The sequence below is a fragment of the Nicotiana tabacum genome, chromosome 5 (assembly GCF_000715075.1).
Source record: "Nicotiana tabacum cultivar K326 chromosome 5, ASM71507v2, whole genome shotgun sequence".
NCBI classification, from domain to species: domain Eukaryota; kingdom Viridiplantae; phylum Streptophyta; class Magnoliopsida; order Solanales; family Solanaceae; genus Nicotiana; species Nicotiana tabacum.
In genome coordinates this window covers 9,165,350-9,190,353 of record NC_134084.1, presented here as the reverse complement: position 1 = coordinate 9,190,353, position 25,004 = coordinate 9,165,350, and the positions used below count along the sequence as shown (strand labels likewise).

Sequence of the window (25,004 nt, the reverse complement as noted above, 5' to 3'; positions counted from 1 at the left end):
ACTTTAACTTGGGTTTTCAATAAATAAGTTAACAATCTTTCGTTAGTGTCTTTTTATTTCAGTCTAGTTATTTGGTTTTACATATATAGAGTTAGACTAGAAATAGTTATTTTATATTTTTATTTTATATTTTTCAAAAAAAAAGGAAAAAGAAGAGCCGATCAAAGATTGTCATATGCCCAAAGATTCTTTATCATTCATTTTATAACAAACTTGATCTCATACTCACTGTCACTTCACACACATGCACGTTTCTTTCTTGCTTTTTTTGATTTATTTTATTTATTTTTATTCGCTAAAACTCTCACGGACTCATGAACACTACTAATATTTTGTTTTTGGGAGGAAAGATTAAAAAAAAAGGTACAAAAGTATATTTGACATTTTAGAATAGAGAGGGGACCACACGTTTTTGGTCTTCTTCTCCAAGAACCCTTTAGGCCTTTAATCCCTTTTAGTCCAGAAACTTCTGGGGGGAACAAAAAAAAGTGAGAGGATCAGACAGAGAAGGTAGACGAGAAAAAATCCAAAATGCGGCAGCCTCTCATCCTCACTAGAGTTAGCCACCTTCTTCCGTTCTCAAACCAAAATAGCCATGTGAAGCCATCAATTCCTTCCATCAAACAATACCATGTAAATTCAGTTTTTCTGGCATTTTAATTGTTTCTCCTTCATCCAAGACCAGCCATAGCACCACCACCGTGCTACTGCTCTGCCGGTGCCAGATTTACTGCCACCACATCACAGCTCCATCAAACTCCGCAGAAACCACAAAATATCCTATATTTTCTTTATAGGCCTCCATTTTAATTTATTTTCTCCTGCAAAAAAAAAAGCTAAAAATAAATAAATTAGAGTTTCAAAGGCAATGTTCGTCGAGGTTTCATCAGCAGGGTCTTCGGTTCGGGATGTCTATTTCTCAGTCCAATTTGAAGTTCAGAGTTTAATTTTGTTGTAATCAAAGGAAATCAGTTCATTATTAATCAAATTTCAAAGAGCATTTTGGCTTCCACTTGAGGTCCACTCTCTTCTCTATTTTTTTTATTTAACTGAAACTGTCTTATGTGAGTGATCTATATGTCTATTTGCCTAACATGTTTTAATCGTTATTATGTGAATGACTTGCGCTTTTATTTAGAGATCTATTTGAGTTGATTAATTTTTGATTGAATACATAATTGTACATTGTTGGACCCTTGTTTTACAAATTTATGTTGACCTCTGAAAGAGAAAGATAAATTGATTTAGCAAGTGAATGAGTTTAGACAAAAGGCTTAAAGAAATGGGTTGTTGGACGATAATTTTAAGAGGAGGTTGAATTGATTTTGTTTGTTTGATAGTTCTTGTTTTGGACTGATAATAAGTTGATTGTGACAAATCATGATGACATAGATCGTGAGGGGTTAATATCTTTAAATCATATTTGGGTCTTGCTTCTAAATTGAACGTTGGACTTAATGAACTTTGTATTTGGTTCTGCTTTATTAATTTTATCGGTGGGAGCATGCTTAGGCCGACCACGCTCAGATAGGCAAGCCTTAGGATTTTTGTTATTTTTGAGGCGAGAGGTCCTTCCCTTAGTTAAATTTGTCCGGGGAATGCCCCGAAGGATTTGTATATATTTTATTCCGCGGAATGCCCCGTAAAACTTTGTAATGGGAGGTCAAAAGTAGAACTTGTAGTGTTTTATTCTTGTTTTCTATTTTCATTTATTAGGTGAGGACGACCTCGAGCCTCTTTATGTTTACTTTCCTTTTTGTGTGTTTTTACCTTAAATTGAATATTTTAAAAGCCAAATAGATTGAGTACGTAACCGTGAATTTCACGAGACTTGGAGAGTGCCTAACACCTTCTCCCCGAGTCAAATGAACTCACTTACCCGAATTTTTGGTGCAGATTTAGTTTTGGAGTCTAAAGTGTTTTAAAAGAAAAATTTATTTTTTTAAAAACGATGTCATGTCAGGTGGTGACTCTGAGTTATTTCCTTTTGAACACAAATTTTTGTCACTTTCAAAATTGAAAACCCTTTCGAGCTTCACAAAATTATTATTAACTTAAGAGGATTAGTGAGGTTTGGAAAAAGGGGGTGTGACATAAACAATGTATTTTATATTAAGAAATTTATTAAATATATATAAATATTAAATTTAGGATTCAGTCAATAATGACTTGATGTCGTTGTTCATAATCAAGAACCCATAGAGTTGATATCCTGACTCCAACTCTGGTGATAAATACTTATTCGCACCGGATATTCATGCATAACTAAATAATTAACTGCAAGAGTCAACGATTCAAAATAAAAATGCATGTCACTTAATCATATATAAATTACATTTATTGATTTGATATAAACATCCGACATACAAGTACTCTCAACAACACTCTTTTACCTTTGGAAAGAAAGAAAAACAGTGGTTAAAACATGTGCTTGTGCCGGCATCGTTCCTATTGTCAAAGATGGCAGTCTGCCTCAGTTTTTAGAGGAACCCACTTACACTAAATCCGATGTATGCTACAATTTGTACTTACAATTGCTTTGAAAATGGCATATATCACACGAGAAAACATGTCGTCGGGCGATAAGCTAGGATCCTAAACATCAATTTTGGCATAAGAACGTATGAGGAATATGGACTTCAATGAACAAGAACAAAAAAAATTCAGGAAGAGATCCCCTTAAATTGAAACGTTCTTTCCAACTATTCAGCAGTGTGTTGTTTGCAGCCCTTAGGTCCACAATGCTGGGAGCTTTGCTTCGCCATCTTTCTACAAAGGTACAACAACAATAACAACATACCCAGTGTAATCCCACAAGTGGGGCTGGGAAAGGTAGTGAGTATACAGCGTTACTCTTACCTTGTGCAGGTATATGATAGACCCTCGGCTCAAAGCGAGCATCTTTCTACAAAGGTAACAATAATAATTCTGGCATGCCCAGCAGAATATGTGATTGTTATTGCCAACCTGTGACGACGACAAGGAAAAAGGGGTACAACTTGGTTACAATAAAAAACAGAAAGAGGGAAAATGAAGAGAATAGATCTGTTCAAAGACTGGAAAAAAAGATTGTAAACTACAAAAGTAGATGAGGCGAAGGTTCCTGTGAATAAAAAGAAAAGCTGAAGCGAATAAGATTATGAGTTCTTACATAAACTCAATAGAAGGAACCAAAATTGCTTACATATATGCAAGAATTTCTATTAAGCTAGTTGTAGTGTTGTTATAGGCTCGCTTAAAGGGCACTTAAGCACTGAAGCTTGGTGTGTGCTTCGCCTTGGGTAATTTGCGCTTTAGTGTAGGTGTTAAGGTGCTAAGGCTTGTGCACCTTACTGATGGATTCTGTCTTTAAGTACACAACAAGGGTCGTTTGGTAGGAGGTATTAGAAAAAATAATGCAAGCATTAGCTCTATACATTACTAACACCTTATAAAAAATTATGGCATTAGTAATACCAAGACTATTAATGCATGCATTAGTATGGTTAAAGACGAAATTATCCTTAAAGTCCCTTAAAGCTAGAGAATATGGAGGGCATTTTTGTAAACAACTATTTTTCTTAAAAATTATGTAATGCATTATAATTTTAATACACCACACCAAACAGTAAATAAGAAATAATATCTGCATAATTAATGCTTGCATTACAAACACATGCATTACTAATACACCTTATTCCGCACTATTCTTACACACTCTACCAAACGATCCCTAAAAGCTTAATTATAGTTTTTTCATTCTTTTGTCCAATTAATTATTGTTTGTGTTTATAGTTATATTTTCTTGCATCCATTTCTATTTTTTATTTTTCCTCATTGGCACTTTTTCGCTAAAGCCCATGCTTTTATTGCACTTAAAGCTCCAACAAACTTTGCGCTTTGGTGCTTTTCACTTTTGACAACTCTAGCTAGTAGATCCAAAAAGTTTGTATGCTAGTTTTATGAGCTCCCAATTGGGAAAAAAATCTTCCTAATATCTTTTCAATGGCATTGTGAAACACAATTTTATAAATAAAATGTAAAAGATAGTCCTTTATCAAAAGAATTTTTTTTGTAAAAGAAAGTCTCTTTGAAAGTTCCGTCTACAGTTTGAAGAGAATAGCTCTATCTGCAATTTAAAATTTGTGGACGACAGCAAAAAAAAAGTATATGAAAGAAAAGGCAACTCTTGAGTATTTTACAATTGATACAACTACTGGAATGGGTATTGGCCAGAGAAATAACCCAAAATTTCAAAAGAAAAAAAAAACTGAAATTAGTTAGGTTAATATACTTTTGCAACCAATCATGCACACAACACGTGTAAAAATTGTTGTTAAAATGCAAAACAGTGCTTACAGAATAATCAAATACGACAACTATGAGTTTGATCATCATACTACTCAGGAAAAAATGAGGCTAAAAGAAGTCCGAATAAATTCATCTCTAGTTATAGCCTTATAGGCCAGACAACTATGAGGAGTGAAATGTTCCAAAAAAAAAAAATATGTACACACATTAAGTGCCATGTCTTTGAAGGCCACTTCATGAAAGAAAACATCACTCTGATTTATAGTGAATTACCAAAATCCGACACAATTTTCTTTCTTACTGATCTAATAGGTATGGTCCTGGAAAACTCTGTTGCCTGCCTCTATGTATAATCTACTCATTCGACAATGAAATTTTATCATCTGAAAATAGCTGAAGTGCTTCTTAAATCTATCAGTGCGACTATTTTGCTAATTATTTATCATAAACTGATCCATAAATATGAAAAACTACAGACCTAGAAGTAGCTTCTCAAGGAGAGCTGCTCAACACTACTACTGTCTTTGAAATCTATATATATATTAAAGCAAGAAAGTTACCATATATAAATGACATTATGGTTAAGTCAAGTGGCAAGCTAATAAATGTCAATAATATATGGTAACTTTATTCTATATTTGACTATTTTAGTTAAATACAAATATATATATATATACGGAATTTGAATTAAAATATAATTTTGAATTTATAGATAAAGTTCTAAAATTTGAATTTAAATTAAAAATAAAATTTATCTTTTTTTATAATGTTATCATACTTAATTCGGTTAATGATCATATGCAATCATGTTAGGAACTTTTGTTATTTTTTCTAATTATTTAAATACTACTTCGCCTCTAGCAAAGAAAAACTATTTCATATAATTATAAAACTCTTTCACATTTAAAATCCTATAAGTATAGTAAAACGAAATTCTTTTAGAATAAATGTAATATATAGGGTACACGTCTATGTTTATCTAAATAACAAAAAAGAGTTTACAAAACCAAATAAAAGTTTACTTACATATATAATAAAGTAAACATACATGCTGGAGAAAGAAGCATCACAAAATCAGTCAATATTAAAAAAAAAGTTGTTTCTTTTTTCTTCTTGAAGAATATTTGTTTGAAGAGTCAATTTGCATAAATGGACATCAAACAAATAATAAAACTTTGGCTATACAATTGCTATCATTAATTTCAATTTAGCACATTCAAGGAATTGAAGGGTATAAGCCGAAACCCCTTCATTTAGCTGTAGTCAAGCCAATATTGCAAGGGTATAATATTTTTTTCGTTGAAGAATATTAGTTTTGAATCATTAGATTATGTGAAAGGCTTTTTTTTCAAACTCAACAAAAGATAAATTGGTTTCTATAGCGATTTTTAAGTGTAACAAAGAGTATATATAAAGAAAAAATTGGTATGGCGTGAAATATTTTTTAAAAAATGTAAATAAATTATTTCGAAAAAACTCTTTACTTTTTTTAATTCAAAGATAATAAAAAGATAAAATATTTTTGAACATTAGTAGAGAGTTTTAAAATTATTATAATAGAAGATATATCATGGATAAACTCAAAAAATCGAAATCTTATGGAATATTTACATAATATCCGGCCATATTTATTGTTTACTTTTTATAGCTAATATAAATAGATGATATACCGACAACACACGATTATACACATATTATATATGGATTATATATAAATTACACATCATTTAATTTTTTAATTTAAGTGGTCAAGTGAGCACCTATTTAGGCTGATTAGATAAATCCAAAAGAAAAATATGAAACAATTTCAACCAAAGACTAAAAATATAATTAAAGTTCATATGTAGACAATTTTTATTAAAACTCATCCTTTTATATTGAAATAAATTAATTTTTTGTAACAAAAGAAATAATGACATAAAAAATAAGATAAAAGAAATAAATATTGAAAAAAATGTTAGAAAGATCTAAAAATGAGAAATAAAAGATGACAACAAATTTCTTCTTATGTTTCATCTTTGTTGAGTATAAAAAATTTGAAAGTTAATCTCATCGATTTTAATTTTTTTTTCCAACTCAAATACATAGATTATAAGATAAGGATATCTTAAATTTTTTTTATTTAAATTATGTGTCGTTTTTAAAAAATTACTATTACTAACAAACTGATATGATATTCAAATTTGAATTGGAATGCAATTTGAGTAGTTTGCATTGAGGTTAAGCCAAGTATAGTGTCAAAAAATAAATTACTTAACAATTTTAAGACAATATATGCAATGTTTTATAATAATAATCAACTAATTTAACATTTGATGATTCAAAGAATAAAATTTTTGTATATATAGGATATTAAAAATTAAAATTTTGGGGCTAGAGATATCGACAGACTTAAAGTGGAGTCATGCTGAAATAAATCCGGCCAAAGAATCATTTAAATTTTTAGATAGCGAATTAAAGTGAAATTTAAATTAAGGATAATATCTTCACTTGCATCATTATAAAGATAATCATTATTATAATATATATAAGTTTTAGAAATTAAAATTTCAAAATAGAAATATTTTTTAAAAGATAAAATCATACCAAATAAGAGTTCAAGTCATAGTATAAGAGTCATGTCGTAATCAAAGAATCATTTATATCGTGTCAACCTTTGTGCTTTGCCATAAATATGAGTTATTATTTCACTATGTGGCTATTTTTAGGTTCCAATGACACCTATGATAATAGTGCAAAAATAAAATTATCACTACGAGAATTGAGAAAATGTTAGTCTTTTTCATGTAGTGTTTCTTAATTAATATCTGACGATTATCTATAATTATTTAGAAGGTTTAAATGTTAAGGTTATTTACATATAATTCAAATAACTCAGATATTTAACATGGTTAATGTCAAATGTCAAAATGGAGTAAAACAAATTCACTAGCTAAATAATTTTTTATAAATAGCCAACTAAAATGAGTTTTGAATTAAGAATAATATTTTCAATTACATTATTATAAAAATAGTTATTATTGAAAAATAATATTTTAGAAACTGAAATTTTAAGAAAGAAATATTTTTTAAGAGATATCAACACACCAAATAAGAGTTCAAGTAGTAGTAAAAGAGTTAAATCTTATCCAAAGAGTAATTCATTGTCTCAAAATTTGATTGTTTTGCCATAAATATGAGTTATTATTTTGCTTCCTGACTATTTTTAGGATCCAATGACACCGGCAAGAATGGTATTAAAAAAAATAGAATAAATGGTTAATTTTTTTCATGTAGTTAATATTCAATCATTATCTATATTTACTTAAGAAAGTGTAAATTTTAAGATTATTTACATACAATCCAAATAACTTCAATATTTTATATGATTAATGTCCGCGCATCTGCGCGGGTACTAATACTAGTTTTACCAGGAAAGGAATGAATAAACAACCAAATCCAGTGATGATGTTTGTCCAAGTGCTATCTACTTCTCCCATTCAAAGCCTATATACATTTGAGATGCTTCTGAAGCCAACGGTTTACTTTACAGTGTCTAGAAAAAGCTCAATTATGCAGACACTCATCATTTCCTTTTCTCCAACAGTGTTTATAACTCATTCTTCATTATTATTTCAACTTCAAAATATATATCAGTTGTGATGCAGCGGTTTTAAGGAAAAAAATATTGAGAACTCATCTTACCTTTGCACATTCATTTGGCAATATTTGGGCATGGATGACCACAATCTGAAAGAGACTTCAGCTTGAATCTGACCGAGAAATTGGCTCATTATCTTCCCACATCTGAATTGCTTCTGGTAGAAAAGGTTCACATTTCCCATCCCTTTAACGAGAAAAAGCTCCTCAAATAAGAATACAAATGAAATATCAAGGTCACGGACTGAGGACATACGATATATGTGAAGCCATTCTCCAGTCGAAACTTGTACCAACCTGAAGTGCTCATATCCATCAATCGCCTGATTACAGCGATAAGCAGAAATATTGTCCACAGTTATTGGACACCACTTATTGCAGCCCTCAATTCGCGAGATAGCCATTTAACAGGAAGGGCATTTCCCGCATGCTGAGAATCTCAATGATCATTTCTTTCTCACAGTGCATTTGGTCATCTTTCAGTTGAGATGAATTTTGTCGCTCCTGATGCAAAAGATTAAGAACATGAAGATATAAACGTCAAAGTACCTTCCAAACAGACAAGTTACGGGAGCAGAATAACAATAGCCTCAAGTGCAGAAACTGCGGCATACAAGTAAGCCACCTCAAGTAGAGAAAAGTCTAGCACTTAATTGACAACAGGCTCATACAAATAAAGACAACCAACTTATCACTTGATCAACAACAGCCTCATACAATTAAAGCCAACCACCTTATCAAGAAAAAGAATACAAATAAAGCCAACCCAAGTAGATGAGTTTTGTTTTTAGCGAAATTCTCAAAACAGTTCCCCAACCTTAATATACTAGGTCAAGCACAAGCTGTAACAAATTTATGTATTGAACATCAAAGCAAAAAAAGCAGCATTCCTATAGGACAGGTGGTCCACAACACCATCTTGATTGTTCTCGATAAAGTCTAAAAATTCCAAAAGTGATGTAATGGCATACATATCGCTTACGGGATCGTCACTATCAAATTAATAGCATCAACTAATCATTTGGTCAGCTACTTACATACTGAAATTGCGGTTGAACTACAGGGTAATTAGAGCGGTCAAACACTTTGTTGTGGTATGTCGCAGCCTCACTAGATCTTTGCCTGAGTAACATAAAACATAGCACACCCAATCCACATCCGACCATTAGGTTGGGGTTCAAATCACCAATGGAGCAAGCGGGAAAGCCACAGTTGGTCCGGGGGAAGAGGGGGGAAGGGGGGGGAGGGGAAGGTTCTGGGGTTTCCATGTCAAAAGCATAAAAATATACAACACTCCCAAATACTAGTTATACATCCGCTAGAAACCACAACCACGGTGTTCCTTTGCAGCATCCTTTAAAAGGTATGTTATTACACTCAAACCTGAGGGAAGGTTCTGGGGTTTCCATGTCAAAAGCATAAAAATATACAACACTCCCAAATACTAGTTATACATCCGCTAGAAACCACAACCACAGTGTTCTTTTGCAGCATCCTTTAAAACGTATGTTATTACACTCAAACATGACCATGAGGTGTATATGTCAAGTGATGGTGTCAGAACCACAGCTTCTAATAACCAATATTTTGGGGTATGTGCAGACATCCAAGAACAACCATATGTTCGAATAGATTTATTAGATCACTATATCTTGGTAATTATCACAGTAATTCATATAAATGAAGAGTGATTGGAGTCTAAATCTAAAAAAAGGAAAAGAAAACAAGAACAACTTCACTAGCTTTGATGCAGCCTACAATAAACTAGACCCTTCCAAGGAGATAACTAGTATAACTGATTCAATAATTTCAGTTTTTTTCTCAATATGAGGACAAATTCTCTTTCTGTTAAAAAGAATAAAGGTATCATGCACTTAAGCTGAAAAATAAAAAGCCACGAAGTAAAAAGCTGAGCATGGACAGCAACACTTATACACTATATAGCAAATTCAAAAAGTACGAATAGAAAACATTAACATAAGGAGATTATACATTATTTCTCATGTTAAGAATACAATAACATCTACTATCAAAGATAACGAGCGACAACAAAATCAAAACTAAGAAGTAATTTACCTTATTAATAATCTATCAAGAAAAAATAATTTACCTCCTCAATAGGTTTGTCTGGAAAGCTCAAGTAATGCTCCAATTGTCATATTTTCAGTTTCCCCAATTGCGTTGCACGCGACTTCATTTCCAGAGGAAAAGAAAAAGAAAAAAACTTTCACTCTATAACTAATGTAATTGAATTAACCAAGCAAAATAGATAATAACTTCTTGTTTTCTGGGATAAAATCTGATATCAAGTCAAGCAAAGAAGAATCCTCCGCTATAATGTCTACCAGTCGAGTTACTGTAGTTGAGTCGAATGAGAAGCTCTTTCCATTCATTTCCTTTAAGAAAGCCTTCATTTCACTAATTTTATTACTTCTGAGAAATCCTTGCACAATAACATTGTAAGTTACACTGTTTGGCAAACAACCATTCTCCTCCATCTTTCTTAGCAGACCTTTAGCTTCATCTAACAACCCTTCTAGACAAAATCCATTAATCATAATAGTGTATGTTATCACGTCAGGATGTAAACCTATTAGAGAAAGATTCTTAAAAACATCATGAGCTTTGTCGAACTTTCTATTTTTGCACAATCCATCAATGACGGCATTATAGAGGTCAACATTAGTATCTTCTCTTTTTCTTTCCAACTTATAAAATAGTAACATAGCTTCGTCAACAAGTCCATTCTTAAAATAACCATCAAGCAAAATGCAATAAGTGATTGGACCAGGTATTATCCTTGCAGATAGCATCTCATCAAAATATTTTTGCGCTGCCCCAATTCTTCCAACTTCAAATAGACCTTTCAAGATAGTATTGCAGGTAAAAATATCAGGTTCAAATCCCTTTTGAGAAATTTCAAGAAACAAATGCATGGCCTCATCCAATTTCTTTTTCTTACAATATCCACTTATTAATATTGCATAGCTAATATTGTCCGGCTCAATGCTTTTATCTTTCATGGAACCAAAGATTCTCCTACATCTATCCATTTGACCACGCAAGCAATATCCATCCATTATCACATTGTAAGTAACCACATTAGGCTCTACACCTTTTTCGATCATCTGTCTCATTACTTTTTCGGCATCTTTAACCCTCCCTTCTATGCATAGTCCATTTATAACTGTGTTGAATGTGAATATATCCGGATAAATATTATGATTTACCATTTCAAAGAACAAATTCCTGACCTTTTCCCACTGACTAAACTTAGAGAAACCATCAATCAACGAATTATATGTGAATAAGTCCGGAGGAATGCCTTTCAGTTTCATCTCGCTCAAAAGGTCGACAGCGACATCCAGATTTCCATTTTTGCAAAGGGCATCTATAACAACGTTGTAGATGCATGTAGTGGGCTTAGTGCTCCCTTGTTCCATTAGCCGGAGCAAACCAAAAGTCTTCTCAATATGACCCCTTTTACCGAGCCCATTCATTACAGTTGCATACATGACTTCGTTAGGCTCACAAATATTCTCTCTCATTAACTTTTTAAACAAGTTAACTGCATCTTTAACCTTGTTTTCAGCAAAGAGTCCCCTTATTAGGATGGTTAAAGTGACAACATCAAATGGAATCCCACACTTTGAGTAAATGGCTAACATTGAAAATCCACAATCAACACGATGCATTAGGCAATAACTGTTAGTCACCATACTCAACATGACTTTATCAATCGGGATACCTAATTTCTGCATTTCTCCAAAATTAGAAACAACAACAGAATAATGCTTCATATTTATCATAATCTTAAATAATTTCGAAAAGTCCATAACAGAGGGAAGAGGCTGTGTTCTGACCATTTGATTGAAGAGATTCACAGCATCATCTAAACATTTGATATTCTCAAACTTGTTAGTAAACCTATGTTTTTTACTACGACCATTTATGGAAATGGGTGTATTGCTATGATATGAAGAGTAATATCTGGTTGTAATTGCCATAGCAGAATAGGAAATAGTGAAGGATGAGATAAAGGAAATACCATTAAGAGAATAACGTAGAGAAATTCTCGTCATCTTCAAGGAATTTCCCCAAATTTGCGAATAATTAGTGAATTGGTGTGCTTTTTCGTCGTGCCCTAATTTTGTAGGAAACTTGTTTTATGAGTCCTATTGAATTAATTTTGGAAATCTTACATAAATGCCCAAAAAAAGTCGTGTAAGTTATCTTTAACCATTTCTCGTAGATTTGTCAAAATTAATCAAACACATATAAAAATTGAAAATCGAAAGAAATAAGGTTCTTTCTCCAAAAATTATACACAAAAATCTCCTTCCATATTTTTAAGTGCGCTTAGCAATATTAAATGTTAGACGGAAAAGAAATTTCATAAATGAGGTAACAAATAAGGTGATGAAACACAAATATATATATATATATATACAATATTCTAAATATTTAAGCAAAAATGGACTTTTTCAGTGGGTATGGTTGAGATTCATTGAAAATATATAGATGAGTCAATATACACAGTTTGAGTGGGATTGGAGGTGATTTGGACAGATTTGGCATCGAAATTCGTAGTTAAAAAAATTCTTCTGCGACACATGTATCTGTGAACACCTAATTTTTTACAACATTTAATTTTTTATCACTTCTTTTATGTAAATATTTTAGGGGGTTTTAACCTACTATTATTTTAGCTTTATTACACTTTTTATTATAGGATAAAAATACCAAAAAAATTAAAAGGTGAATTATCACTATTAATATTTTTTTATTTTTTATTTTGTTTTTTATATATAAAAAATCCGAAAAATATTTATTTTTATTTTTTTAAAAAAAAACAATTTCGGGAATGATTTATAAAATAAGAAAATGGAAGTATTGAATAAAAAAAATATATAAAAGTAAAAATAGGTGGAATTCTCTGTTAAAAAAAGTAAAAGAATGTAGAAAATTTTAAAAAATAAAAAGTTATATGGAAATATTAAAAAAAATAAAAAGTAAAAGAAGGTTGGAATTAAAAAATAAATATAAAGGTATCTGAAAATTTAAAAAAATTAAAGTAATTGAAAGTAACATTTTTAAAAGAAAAAGAAAAGATAGTGGTTTGTTTTTTTAAAGAAAAGTTAAATAAAGTGAGATTCTCTTTTAAAAAAATAAAAAGTGGGATTTTAAATAAGATAAAAATAATTAAAGTTGGAATTTTAAAAATAAAAGTAAATAAATGTGGGATTTCTTTTTCTAAAAAAATAAAAGCAATTTGTAAGTGGAATTTCTTTTAATTAAAAAAAACAAATCTGAAAATTTCGAAAATTTTGCTATAAATAGAAGAGAAAATTTAGGAAGAAATGAGTTCAAAAAAGAGGAAAAACTAGATGGAGAGAAGAAAAAAAGAGGGGGCGGAGAGAGCGGTATACACTCGATATACACTCTGGATACACTGGATATACAGAGACATAATTCATTTTGGAGAGGGGTTAAACATTTTTTCTGAAAATCTTAAGAGAGTGCTGGAGAGTTTAAAAAGAGAAAATAAAAACAAAGTAGTCTACGAGTTTAGTTTTGGGTTTAACACACGCGTGGTTGAGTCTGTTTGTGGTGATGTTGGTTGTTGCGGTTTAGTCTTTTATAAACTTTTGGGGTTGTTCTATTGAGCTTGTTTGATTTTCTTCAAATTTTCCCGGGCCTCGAATCTGGTTTGAATTGTTGTTGTTGGGTTGTTGTTGTTTTGTTGTCTTGCCGTGTTATTACTGTTGCTGACTACTCTTTCATCTTCTTGTATTGCCATTTCCAGGTACACAACTGTAACCTTGGTCATTTGTAAGCCGAAAACATAAGCATGAATATACATGAAGATTTGAAGCTTTAAGTTTAATCTAGCTTTTCTACTGATTTGTACATTAGGATATCTCATTCATTAATATCATGCAAATGCTTGCGGAATGTATAAACTGGACTGTTGAATCTATTTCTACAAACATGTGAATAATGTTAGTAACTAATATTCTCGAATGTTAATGATTGATGTTAGTCTAATGTCGGGTTTTTAATCATTGACGCATTTCTTCGATAAGTTGTAAAAAGAGTAAAAAAATGGCTTTGTATTACACATAGTCAATTCCAATAGTTCAAGTCATCTAATAATGTTAGTTTAAATTAATCAAAGAGTAGTTGGTTTGTTTTGATATTACCGGGTGTCAATCTCGTGTTCTATTCATAATCTCAACTTTAGTGTTATTAACTAATAGAATAAGGAACGAAATAATCTCCCTTTGTACAAGCTCGATTACAATTTCCCATTTGCATTTGTCCTAGACTAATAACTAATAAGTCACGTCCCTTTTTTAAGCATGTAATTAATTTGGAGATTTTCTTTTAGAGACAAACTTAATAAAAATGTAGTCACTTTAGGATTGTCCTTTTAAAATAAATGAGATGAGTCTCGCTGGATAAACACATAAATGGTGGGGCCCTCGTTAAATATATGTATTAAATACTTAGATTCCGGGACGGACCGTTTAGCAAATTCCACGGCCCTACCCAAAATAATGATACGCTAGTCGCTTTAGTCGTATTTAATAATGTTATCTTTTTAAACTCGGGTGCACATTTATGTGACCCAAATCCAAATCTCAACGAAGTTGGGACGTATCAAAAATTGCGGGTACATTTATGTGGCGCAATTCGAGATGCATTCTCATGACGTTACAATTCTTTGAATAAATAATAACAAAGCGGTAAACAGTTAAAATTTGCGCGTAGGTTCATAATTGTATAAAATCAGTTAATCAAGCCGAATATGACAGTTGAGCGACCGTACTAGAACCACGGAACTCGGGAATGCCTAACACCTTCTCCCGGGTTAACAGAATTCCTTATCTGGATTTCTGGTGCGCAGGCTGTTAAACAGAGTCATTCTTTTACTCGATTCAGGATACAACACGTGACTTGGGACACCATAAATATCCCAAGTGGCGACTCTGAAATAAATAAATAAATCCCGTTTCGATTGTCCTTTAATTGGAAAAAACTCCCTTCCGCGCCCCTTTGAGGTTGGCACGGGCGAAAAAGGAGGTGTGACAGCTCTGGCGACTCTGCTGGGGATTGGACCTAGAATCTCTGGTTCAGGGTTCAGAATTCGAGCTTAGATGAATTGTTATATTTGACTTTATTTATTATTTGATCTTATTACATGTTTTGGCCTAAATGTGCAAAATGATGTTTTTTTTACCGTTTTGATATTATTTGAACTGTACATATAAACTGTGCCGAAACTTTCTCTTCTCACCTCCGGGGATGTGCTTACTGGTTGAAACTCCCTATTCTGTTAGTGTCATACCCTGAAATAAAAGAGGCTCGGAAAGTTTCTAAGTCGGGCTGGCCTTTTGGTTCCCGGAAAGGAGCTCCTTCCTCAACTCGAGTTGTCCGCTCGGGTATACTGTCTAGAACATATACCCAGGTTGAACCTATAATAACTTGACTTCATGCCGGATCCCTAGTAAGAACGTTTATTTGCATCATATTGCATTTGACTTAGGGGACTCAACACAGGGGTTGGGTCCGTCTAGGACAAGCAACCTGAAATGAAAAAAGACCATTGCTGCATCATGTTTGTTTTGCACATTTATTTGCTTCAGATCTGCATGCAGGCTTCTGAAATCGGGAATTTTTGAAAAAATATGGAAAAAAAAAAGAGAAAAAGAAAAATAGCTGTGTAGGGAGATAACTACTTATTTTTAGAAAAATAAAACCAATGTCCAATGAGTGTCAAAACCCTGCCAAAATTTTGAAAATGATAAAAAAAATTATTTTTTTTAGTTTGATTTATTTGAAAAACAAAATAAAAGAGTCTTGTTTACAAGTTTAGTTTATGTCGGCGAACTACGCTGGTTTGATTCTCACCGATGTGAGATACGTAGGCAGCCCTAATAGGGTCCAACCTCCCCTTTTTGCTAAAATAGCCACACCATGTCAAAATTTTAATTTTTGTCATAAATAAGTCGGGTGATGTCCAACCTCTCCTTTGCAAAAATTGCCAAAAAAATGTCGAATTTTGTCATAAATAAGTCGGGTAATGCCGCTCATGTCAAATATAGCCAAGTTTCCCCAAATGGGACGTCGGAAGGCTGGCTTTGCATAAACGGCCACATTTGGTCATTCTTTTAGAATTTTGACCGGTTATCCACACAGCCTTAAATTCTTCGTCCTTGAGGCGCTAAAAAAGGTTGTGTTTACCGGATCTTTCATTTTGATTTGAAAAATAGAAAAAAAAATCATAAAGACGTCGGGTGACGCCGTTTTTGTCAAAATAAGCCAAATGTTCTCAAACGGGACGTCGGAAGGCTGATTTTGCATAAACAGCCACCTTTGGTTATGTTTGATTTTTGACCCTCACAACCTTAAAATCTTCGTCCCTGAGGCGCTGAAAGGCCGTGTTTGCAATACCAGGTCTTTTATTCTAATTTAAAAAAAAACAAGAAAAGAGTCATAAAAAGTTGGGTCACGCCGTTTTGTCAAAAATAGCCGAATATTCTCGAAAGGGACGCCGGAAGGCTGACTTTGCATAAACGACCATCTTTGGTCATTCTTTTGGATTGTGACCAGTTATCTCGCACAACCTTAAAATCTTCGTCTCCGAAGTGCTGAAAGGTCGTGTTTGCAAAACCAGGTCTTTTATTATTTGAAAAACAAGAAAATAGTCAGTGGTCAAGTGAATACCGTTTGGTTTTTAGTTAAAATAAGCCGGCCCGGCTTCGGTGATGTCTTAAAACCGTTCTTGCCGAGATAGCCTTAGAATATCTTTTAGTTGTCGAATGGCTATTTTCGTAAAAGAACGAACAAGTTTGTGAAAGGTCGTAAAATAATCCTTCCCGGCCTTAAAATTCATGTGAAATTGAGAAGGGGCCACGTCTGAAAAATAACCATTTGGTTAAAATTGGCATATAGGGGAAGGAATCTGGCTGTTTGTTTTTTAGTTTGTAATTCTTTGATTAGAGCATGCGGGTTATTTGATTTTCGAGACCGTTTGTTGTCTTTTGTCAAAGTCTGTTAGTATGGTCAGTTTTTTAAAACTTTTGTAATCAAATTTGTTTTATTATGAAAATTGAAAATTCCAAAAAATATTTTATTATTATTTATCTTTTATTGGTCCGAACTACGCAAGGTCTGATTCATGCGGGGACATGATACGTAGGCAATCTACATAAGGTTCGACCACCGCTAAAAAAGAAAAAAAAAGTGAATAAAAGAAAAGAAAAAAGAGAGAGAGAAAAAGAAAAAAGGAAAATGGAGGGTTTCCGAAACACTTAAAAAAGACACAAATAAAACAAGTCGGGAGGATGCATGCGGTAGGAGAAAAAACATATTAGAAATGGTTAACTGCCTAAGAACATTGCATTCCCCAACGTGCAATTGCAATATCTGTTAAAACTCTAACGCTAACAAGTTTGTTGTTTGTCCAATTTCAAACAGTTATTTGTTAAAGCGTACTGGCACCATACCATTATCAAACAATATCAAAAGGGCCTATACCAGAAAGCATGACTGGCTCAGAAAATAGTGTTGAGTCGGAAAAGACAGCACATCAGATGCTGAAGGAAGCGATGGCCAATATGGAAAAAATGAGATTGGAAATGAATGAAATGCAGCTAGCCATGGCTAAGGTGCAAAAGGGGCCCGAACCACCCGTCACTCCTACTCCCCCACCGGGACACACGCCGGAATACCCTTCCCCGGGCCTTTCAACAAGCTTCCCAAGCCACCACTATTATCAGGGGAGAGATGCCTATGATCCCCAAGCTCCGCCACCCAATCAAAAACCTCCACCACCAAATGTTCCTGTCTTTGTGGCACTTTCCCCAGCCATATTACAAAGATTGTCTAGTGAACCACTGTTCCAAGTTCACGACACCCAATATTTTCCTCCTGAACCCACTTTTAAAGCTCCTGAGCCATACACATATGCACCCCAATTTGGGATCCCAGAGGAAGCTGAGAAACCGGTTAAGAACATAGAACATGAGGAGGTGGTTCGAAAGGTCAAAAGCTTGGAGCAATCCTTCAGGAACATGCACGGGTTAGGCCACCAGGTCAGCGTGATCTACAAGGATCTATGCCCTTTCCCTGATGTCCAATTGCCGGCAGGGTTCAAAATGCCCAAGTTCGATTTATACGAAGGGCATGGCGATCTTGTAGCACACCTACCGGGTAATTGTAGCAAGATGAGAGGAGCTGGTGGCAAAGACGAGCTTCTGATAGCTTACTTTGGCCAAAGCCTAAGTGGGTCAGCACTGGAGTGGTATACAAGACAAGATCCGAGCAGGTGGTACACCTGGGATGATCTGGCACAGGCTTTCGCAGGACACTTCCAATGCAACCTTGAGATAGTCCCAGACCGTCTCACATTGCTAAAGTTTGAGAAGAAGCCCGGGGAGAGTTTCCGGGAATTTGGGTTCCGGTGGAGAGAGCAGGCAGCCAGAGTTGATCCTCCAATGAGGGAAAACGAAATGGTGGACTATTTTCTGCAAACTCTAGAGCCAACGTACTTTGGTCACTTGGTGACGTCAGTTGGCAAATCCTTCAATGAAGTAGTGAAAATGGGAGTTATGATAGAAGAGGGACTTAAGTCCAATAAGATCCTGAGTTACTCGGCAATCAAGGCAACGACTCAGGCCATTCAGAGCGGCACGGGAGGTGCGCTTGGAAAGAAAAAGAGAGAAGAGGTCGCGACAATAGAGGCAGGCAACTGGTCCAGATCGAGAGGTCCTTCCCCTCGCTACCAACCCAGACCCCATCACCCAAACTACCCTCACACTCCAAATTACCCTCCACAACCCTACTATTCGCCACAAGAACCACACTTCTCCGTATACCAAGACCAGACATACACTCAGCCTCCGGCTCGCCCGCAATGGCGCGCACCGGCTCCACAAAATACATACCCACCTCCACAAAACACCTATCCGCCGCCAAGGGCCTACAGGAACCCTCCAGGGGCAGGTTTCCAGGGAAATCAAGCTTTCAGAAATGAAAGAATACAGAGAACATTCACTGAGTTGGGAGAAACTATACTGTCGTGTTCCACAAATTGAGGCAGTTAGGCTTGTTAAGTCATGTTGAGCCCAGATTGCCAAATCCCTTTCCCAAAAATATGGACCACTCGGTAAGCTGTGAGTATTGTTCGGGGGCTCCCGGACATGATACCGAGAAATGTTGGAAGTTGAAACATGCAGTGCAAAATCTTATTGACACCAACAAGATTGAGGTTCAGACACCAGAGGCACCCAACATCAATCAGAACCCGTTGCCGGCACACCATGAAACCCACATGATTGAGCTAGTGCACGAAGGAGGGGAGCTAAAGAAACCCTCACAAACAGTGATGATGATCCGTGCCGGTTCAAAAGAAAAGTCGACCAGTGGAAAAGCGGTGGCATAGTTGAAAAAGGTAGATGACAAGCCAATTATAGTATTGGGAAAAGGGTCCATTGGGGCAGATGTACAGTTTGTGGGGCTGAAAGCAAAAACTCAACAATTGAATGGCTACTCCTCTTCCTATCCAAAGGGAGTCTTGGTAGTGGGCTCTGATTTTCTTTCTTGTTGTCTGGATTATTCCAGGGTTGTAATCCAGATTTCTTTTTGTGCTCGCCAAAGTGTGAAACCTTGTTATCCCGTATTTTAATAAAGTGAAAGTTTTTTTCTTCATTCTTTATTTTGTTTTAATTTTTCTTCTTCTTTTTCTCTTCTGAACAGTTCTCTTTATACTGGTTCTAATGACATGGCATGCACGACGGATCTTCAACCTAGTCTAAAAAAATTAATCTGATTTCGAACTTATAGTACAAGATTGTGATAATGAGTAGGAATACGATGAGGATGAAGCCTTCGAAGAAATTAACAGAGAGTTGAGCCAATTTGAGAAGAAAAAAAACAACTCAAATGACACGGAAGTCGTCAATCTAGGGGATGCGGATGATATCAGGGAAGCTAAGATAAGCGTCCACATTGAACCAAACATCAGGGAAGAACTAATCAAAGCACTTACTGAATTCAAAAACGTTTTGCATGGTCATACGACGACATGCCGGGTTTAAGCATCAATCTAGTGGTTCACAAATTGCCCACTAACCCGGCATTTCCTCCCGTCAAGCAAAATTGAGGAAGTTCAAAACCGACATGAGTGTGAAGATTAAGGAAGAAGTAACCAAACAGTTGAATGCTAAGGTTATTCGGGTCGTTCGATATCCTGATTGGTTGGCTAATGGGTGCCAGTGCCAAAAAAAAGATGGAAAAATCCGGGTGTGTGTTGATTATCGCAATCTGAACAGAGCAAGCCCAATGATGCTTTATGTTTAACAGATATCGAAGGGAAATGCGTCGACATGGCTATCAATTCTGACGCAGTTAAGAGATATTATGTATGATTTCTTGTAATTGTAATTGTTGTTTGTTTGTACTTAGCATTTATCGGAGAATAAAATGACGGAGGCAATTCTTTCTTCTATCCAAATACTTTAACCTTTGCTTCCCCTTTTGAGCCTTATTTATTCTTTCATACCCCTCTTTTTGGAATCAGTAATGAAAATGAAAGAAAAAGAGAAGAAAAAAAAAGTAATGATAATAAAGACAAAAGAAAAGTCACAAGAAAAAAAAAATAAAGGAATTGGGAACTACGTTTGACCTGATTCCTCAAAGAAGGATATGTAGGAGCCTCACGGCTCGGTCATAGTGTAACAAAAAAAAAATCCCCAAGCAAGAAAAGCTGGGGCAGAAGTTTGTGTTTATAATTTTGGGAAGGAAAGTTGATTCCAAGAGTTGTAATGTTTTACCCATCAAAATTATTTTGAACCTCTTGTTACCCCTTTTCTTTTAACCATACACAAAAACCCATATTGATGTCCAAAAAAGACCTCCCGATCAGTATCCGAGAAGTGCTAAATCAATGCAAATCAGAAATAACACTTTGATCCCCAGCAAAGAAGAAGATCATAAGCTGGAAATGAATTGATAGTCGAAAGAATCCCCAACAGAGAGAGTCATATCGGTAACACTCCGATCCCCAGCTGAAAAATAAAATAAAATGAGAGAGTCTTATCGACGAAAACCTTCACAGGCGCCATAAGGCGATGGAAGTTGAGAGAAATAAAATAAGAGAGTCTTATCGGTGAAAACCTTCACAGGCACTGTAAGGCGATGAGAGTTGAGAGAAATGAGAAAGTCTTATTAGTGAAAACCCCTCGAAGGGCACTATGAGGCGACAAGATAAGATTGGCGGAAAGGATCCGCATTTGGCAAAGAGTCGAGTGCCTGATTTTCCCCAGCAACATGAGGCCATACGAAAGGTTGATTGATACAAATAGACTGGGTTGATTAATCCAGAATGTGCGACATGATCGTTGGGATCGGTTATATCATTCAGATAAGTTCTTTTCTTTCCTTTTCCCCAGCATTTGTTCAGAAAGACTTCTTCTTTTTCTATTTTTTGAGATCACTTTTTCATTTCTTGGTTTAAAGACTTTACCTCCCCAGAAGTTTATTTTTGAAAAGGATTTTCAGAGCTTACTACCAGTTGCCAAAATGATGCAAAGTAAAATGCGAACAGGACAGGCCAAAGATAAGGCGATAAAGCAAAAAGAAGTTGGTCGCAAAACCAAATGATGAATGGGTCTATATCCCAAAAGGACCAAATTTCCAAGGGAAGTTGGAGAAAAACAGGAAAACAACAATTGAGAAAATTGTGGACCTAATTCCAAGAGGGCCCCCAGTAGATCATCGAGATGTAAGAGCATCCCCGACAGATTTTCGACCAAGTTCCAAGAGGGTCGGACAACACAGAGTGGGGAAGGAAGAAAAGGAAAATTCATCCCCAGGAAAATAATCCCCAACAAGTTTTGATAGTGTAATGAAACATAGAGCTGGGAAGGGAGAAAGGGAAAAACCATCTCCAACAGGAGTGACACGACCACTCACTATGTTTTAAAACTAACAAATTTTCTTTGATTTGAAGCAGGAAAAGGAAATCTTATTAATGGTGAAAAAACATGCCACAAGGAAAAGCACCAAAACTGGGGCAGAAAATTTTCTGCCATTGTCGAAATTTTCTCGGAGGAACGAGGAAATCAATTCAAGTTTTAAGAGATAGCAAGACCGGACGATTTTAAGAAAAACAGTCGGAGGTAAGACAATTTCAAGTTTTGAAGATGGGTCTATCCGCCCTCGAATAGGATATTTTTGGGTTCATCCGCCCTCGAATAGGATATTTTGGGTTCATCCGCCCTCGAATAGGATATTTTGGGTTCATCCGCCCTTGAAGAGGATATTTTGGGTTCGTCCGCCCTCGAAAAGGATATTTTGGGTTCATCCGCCCTCGAATAGGATATGATTGGTCTATCCGCCCTCGAATAGGATATGATGGGTCTGTCCACCCTCGAACAGGATATAATGGGTCTGTCCGCCCTCAAATAGGATATGATGGGTCTGTCCGCCCTCGAACAGGATATGATGGGTCTGTCCGCCCTCAAATAGGATATTTTTGGGTTCATCCGCCCTCGAATAGGATATTTTGGGTTCATCCGCCCTCGAATAGGATATTTTGGGTTCGTTCGCCCTCGAATAGGATATTTTGGGTTCGTCCGCCCTCGAATAGGATGTTTTTGGGTTCATCCGCCCTCGAAAAGGATATTTTGGGTTCATCCGCCCTCGAATAAGATATGATGGGTCTATCCGCCCTCGAATAGGATATGATGGGTCTGTTCACCCTCGAACAGGATATGATGGGTCTGTCCGCCCTCAAATAGGATATGATGGGTCCGTCCGCCCTCGAACAGGATATGATGGGTCTGTCCGCCCTCGAACAGGATATGATGGGTCTGTCCGCCCTAGAATAGGATATGATGGGTCTATCCGCCCTCGAATAGGATATTGAATTTAATCCTTCCTCAAAAGGACATTTAATTTATTTCGACCCAAGTGGTCCTGCTTGTATAAACATTGCCAAAATATATATTTTCATAAATCATTGCCAAATGCATTTTATTTTCAAAGTTGCTGATGAAAGTCAGGAGCCCGCCTGGAGAATGGAGGGCGTTAAATTCTAAGATTGTTGAAGAAGTCAGGAGCCCGCCTGGAGAATGGAGGTTTTGTCATCTTTCAAAAGTCAAGGTGGAGTTTGGAGCCCACTTGCATAACAGGGGAATACATTGAAGTTTGAAGTCAGTAAAGCAGAGGGTTACAACAAAAATCCCCAGCAGAAATCAGAAGGAAGACCACAAGTCGAGCTAGAAGTAAAGAAATACCAGAGGAAACACAAAGCAACAAGGCAACAACAATCACATGACCAAGCTCGAGAATAAATCTTTGTAATTCATAGATCATAGCTTAGTATAACTTCTTGTTTTCTTTCTAGCAATGGTGTAATAAGGAGATCGAAAAGCAGCGGTAACAGCATGCAACAACAGTAACAATAACATCGCAATCCCATGGTAGTCCCAGCTACCAAAACTTTCTGAATGACACGCGACCTGATTCCCTTATAACCAGGGATATGTAGGCTGTCCAAAACCAGGACTCGGTTGCGCCTTTCCTTTTTTATTTTCTTCCTCTTTTGAATAACGATATGATCAAAAATTAGTCGCATTGTTCACTTTATCTTTGCCCGAAAGCTCTTCGTGTTTTCGAGCAAAGAGGGCAGCTGTGAACACCTAATTTTTGACAACATTTAATTTTTTATCACTTCTTTTATGTAAATATTTTAGGGGGTTTTAACCTACTATTATTTTAGCTTTATTACACTTTTTATTATAGGATAAAAATACCAAAAAAATTAAAAGGTGAATTATCACTATTAATATTTTTATTATTATTTTTTGTTTTTTTTTATATAAAAAATCCGAAAATATTTATTTTATTATTTTAAAAAAAAAAACAATTTCGGTAATGATTTAAAAAATAAGAAAAGGGAAGTATTGAATAAAATAAATAAATAAAAGTAAAAATAGGTGGAATTCTCTTTTAAAAAACGTAAAAGAATGTAGAAAATTTTAAAAAATAAAAAGTTTTGTGGAAATTTTTAAAAAATTAAAAAGTAAAAGAAGGTTGGAATTAAAAAATAAATATAAAGGTATCTGAAAATTTAAAAAATTTAAAGTAATTGAAAGTAACATTTTTAAAAGAAAAAGAAAAGATAGTGGTTTATTTTTTTAAAGAAAAGTTAAATAAAGTGAGATTCTCTTTTAAAAAAATAAAAAGTGGGATTTTAAATAAGATAAAAGTAATTAAAGTTGGAATTTTTAAAATAAAAGTAAATAAAGGTGGGATTTCTTTTTCTAAAAAAATAAATGCAATTTGTAAGTGGGATTTCTTTTAATTAAAAAATAATAAAAAAACAAATCTGAAAATTTTGAAAATTTCGCTATAAATAGAAGAGAAAATTTAAGAAGAAAGGAGTTCAAAAAGAGGAAAAACTAGATAGAGAGAAGAAAAAAAGAGGGGGCAGAGTGAGCGGTATACACTCTGGATACATTGGATATACAGGGACATAATTCATTTTGGAGAGGGGTTAAACATTTTTCTGAAAATCTTAAGAGAGTGCTGGAGAGTTTAAAAAGAGAAAACAAAAACAAAGTAGTCTATAAGTTTAGTTTTGGGTTTAATACACGCGTGGTTGAGTTTGTTTGTGGTGATGTTGGTTGTTGCGGTTTAGTCTTTTATAAACTTTTGGGGTTGTTCTATTGAGCTTGTTTGATTTTCTTCAAATTTTCCCGGGCCTCGAATCTGGTTTGAATTGCTGTTGTTGGGTTGATGTTGTCTTACCGTGTTATTACTGTTGCTGACTACTCTTTCATCTTCTTGTATTGCCATTTTCAGGTACACAACTGTAACCTTGGTCATTTGTAAGCCGAAAACATAAGCATGAATATACATGAAGATTTGAAGCTTTAAGTTTAATCTAGCTTTTCTACTGATTTGTATATTAGGATATCTCATTCATTAATATCATGCAAATGCCTGCGGAATGCATAAACTAGACTGTTGAATCTATTTCTACAAACATGTGAATAATGTTA

The 25,004-nt window shown here is 34.7% G+C and overlaps 1 protein-coding gene across 2 annotated transcripts; it reads right to left on the bottom strand.

The window, feature by feature from the left end:
* Positions 1-2,293: 2,293 nt before the first annotated feature.
* Positions 2,294-12,112, bottom strand: LOC107794934 (uncharacterized). 2 transcript variants are annotated; one of them, XM_075253318.1, is made up of 5 exons: positions 10,040-12,112; positions 8,227-8,433; positions 7,975-8,116; positions 2,860-2,967; positions 2,294-2,769 (listed from the first exon to the last, which is right to left on the bottom strand). In XM_075253318.1, the coding sequence occupies exon 1, from the start codon at positions 12,009-12,011 to the stop codon at positions 10,182-10,184; it is 1,830 nt and encodes a 609-aa protein (XP_075109419.1). In that variant the 5' UTR covers positions 12,012-12,112; the 3' UTR covers positions 2,294-2,769; positions 2,860-2,967; positions 7,975-8,116; positions 8,227-8,433; positions 10,040-10,181. The 2 variants fall into 2 exon arrangements, with proteins under 2 accessions (XP_075109419.1, XP_075109418.1); XM_075253317.1 differs by having other exon boundaries at positions 2,294-2,967.
* Positions 12,113-25,004: the final 12,892 nt, after the last annotated feature.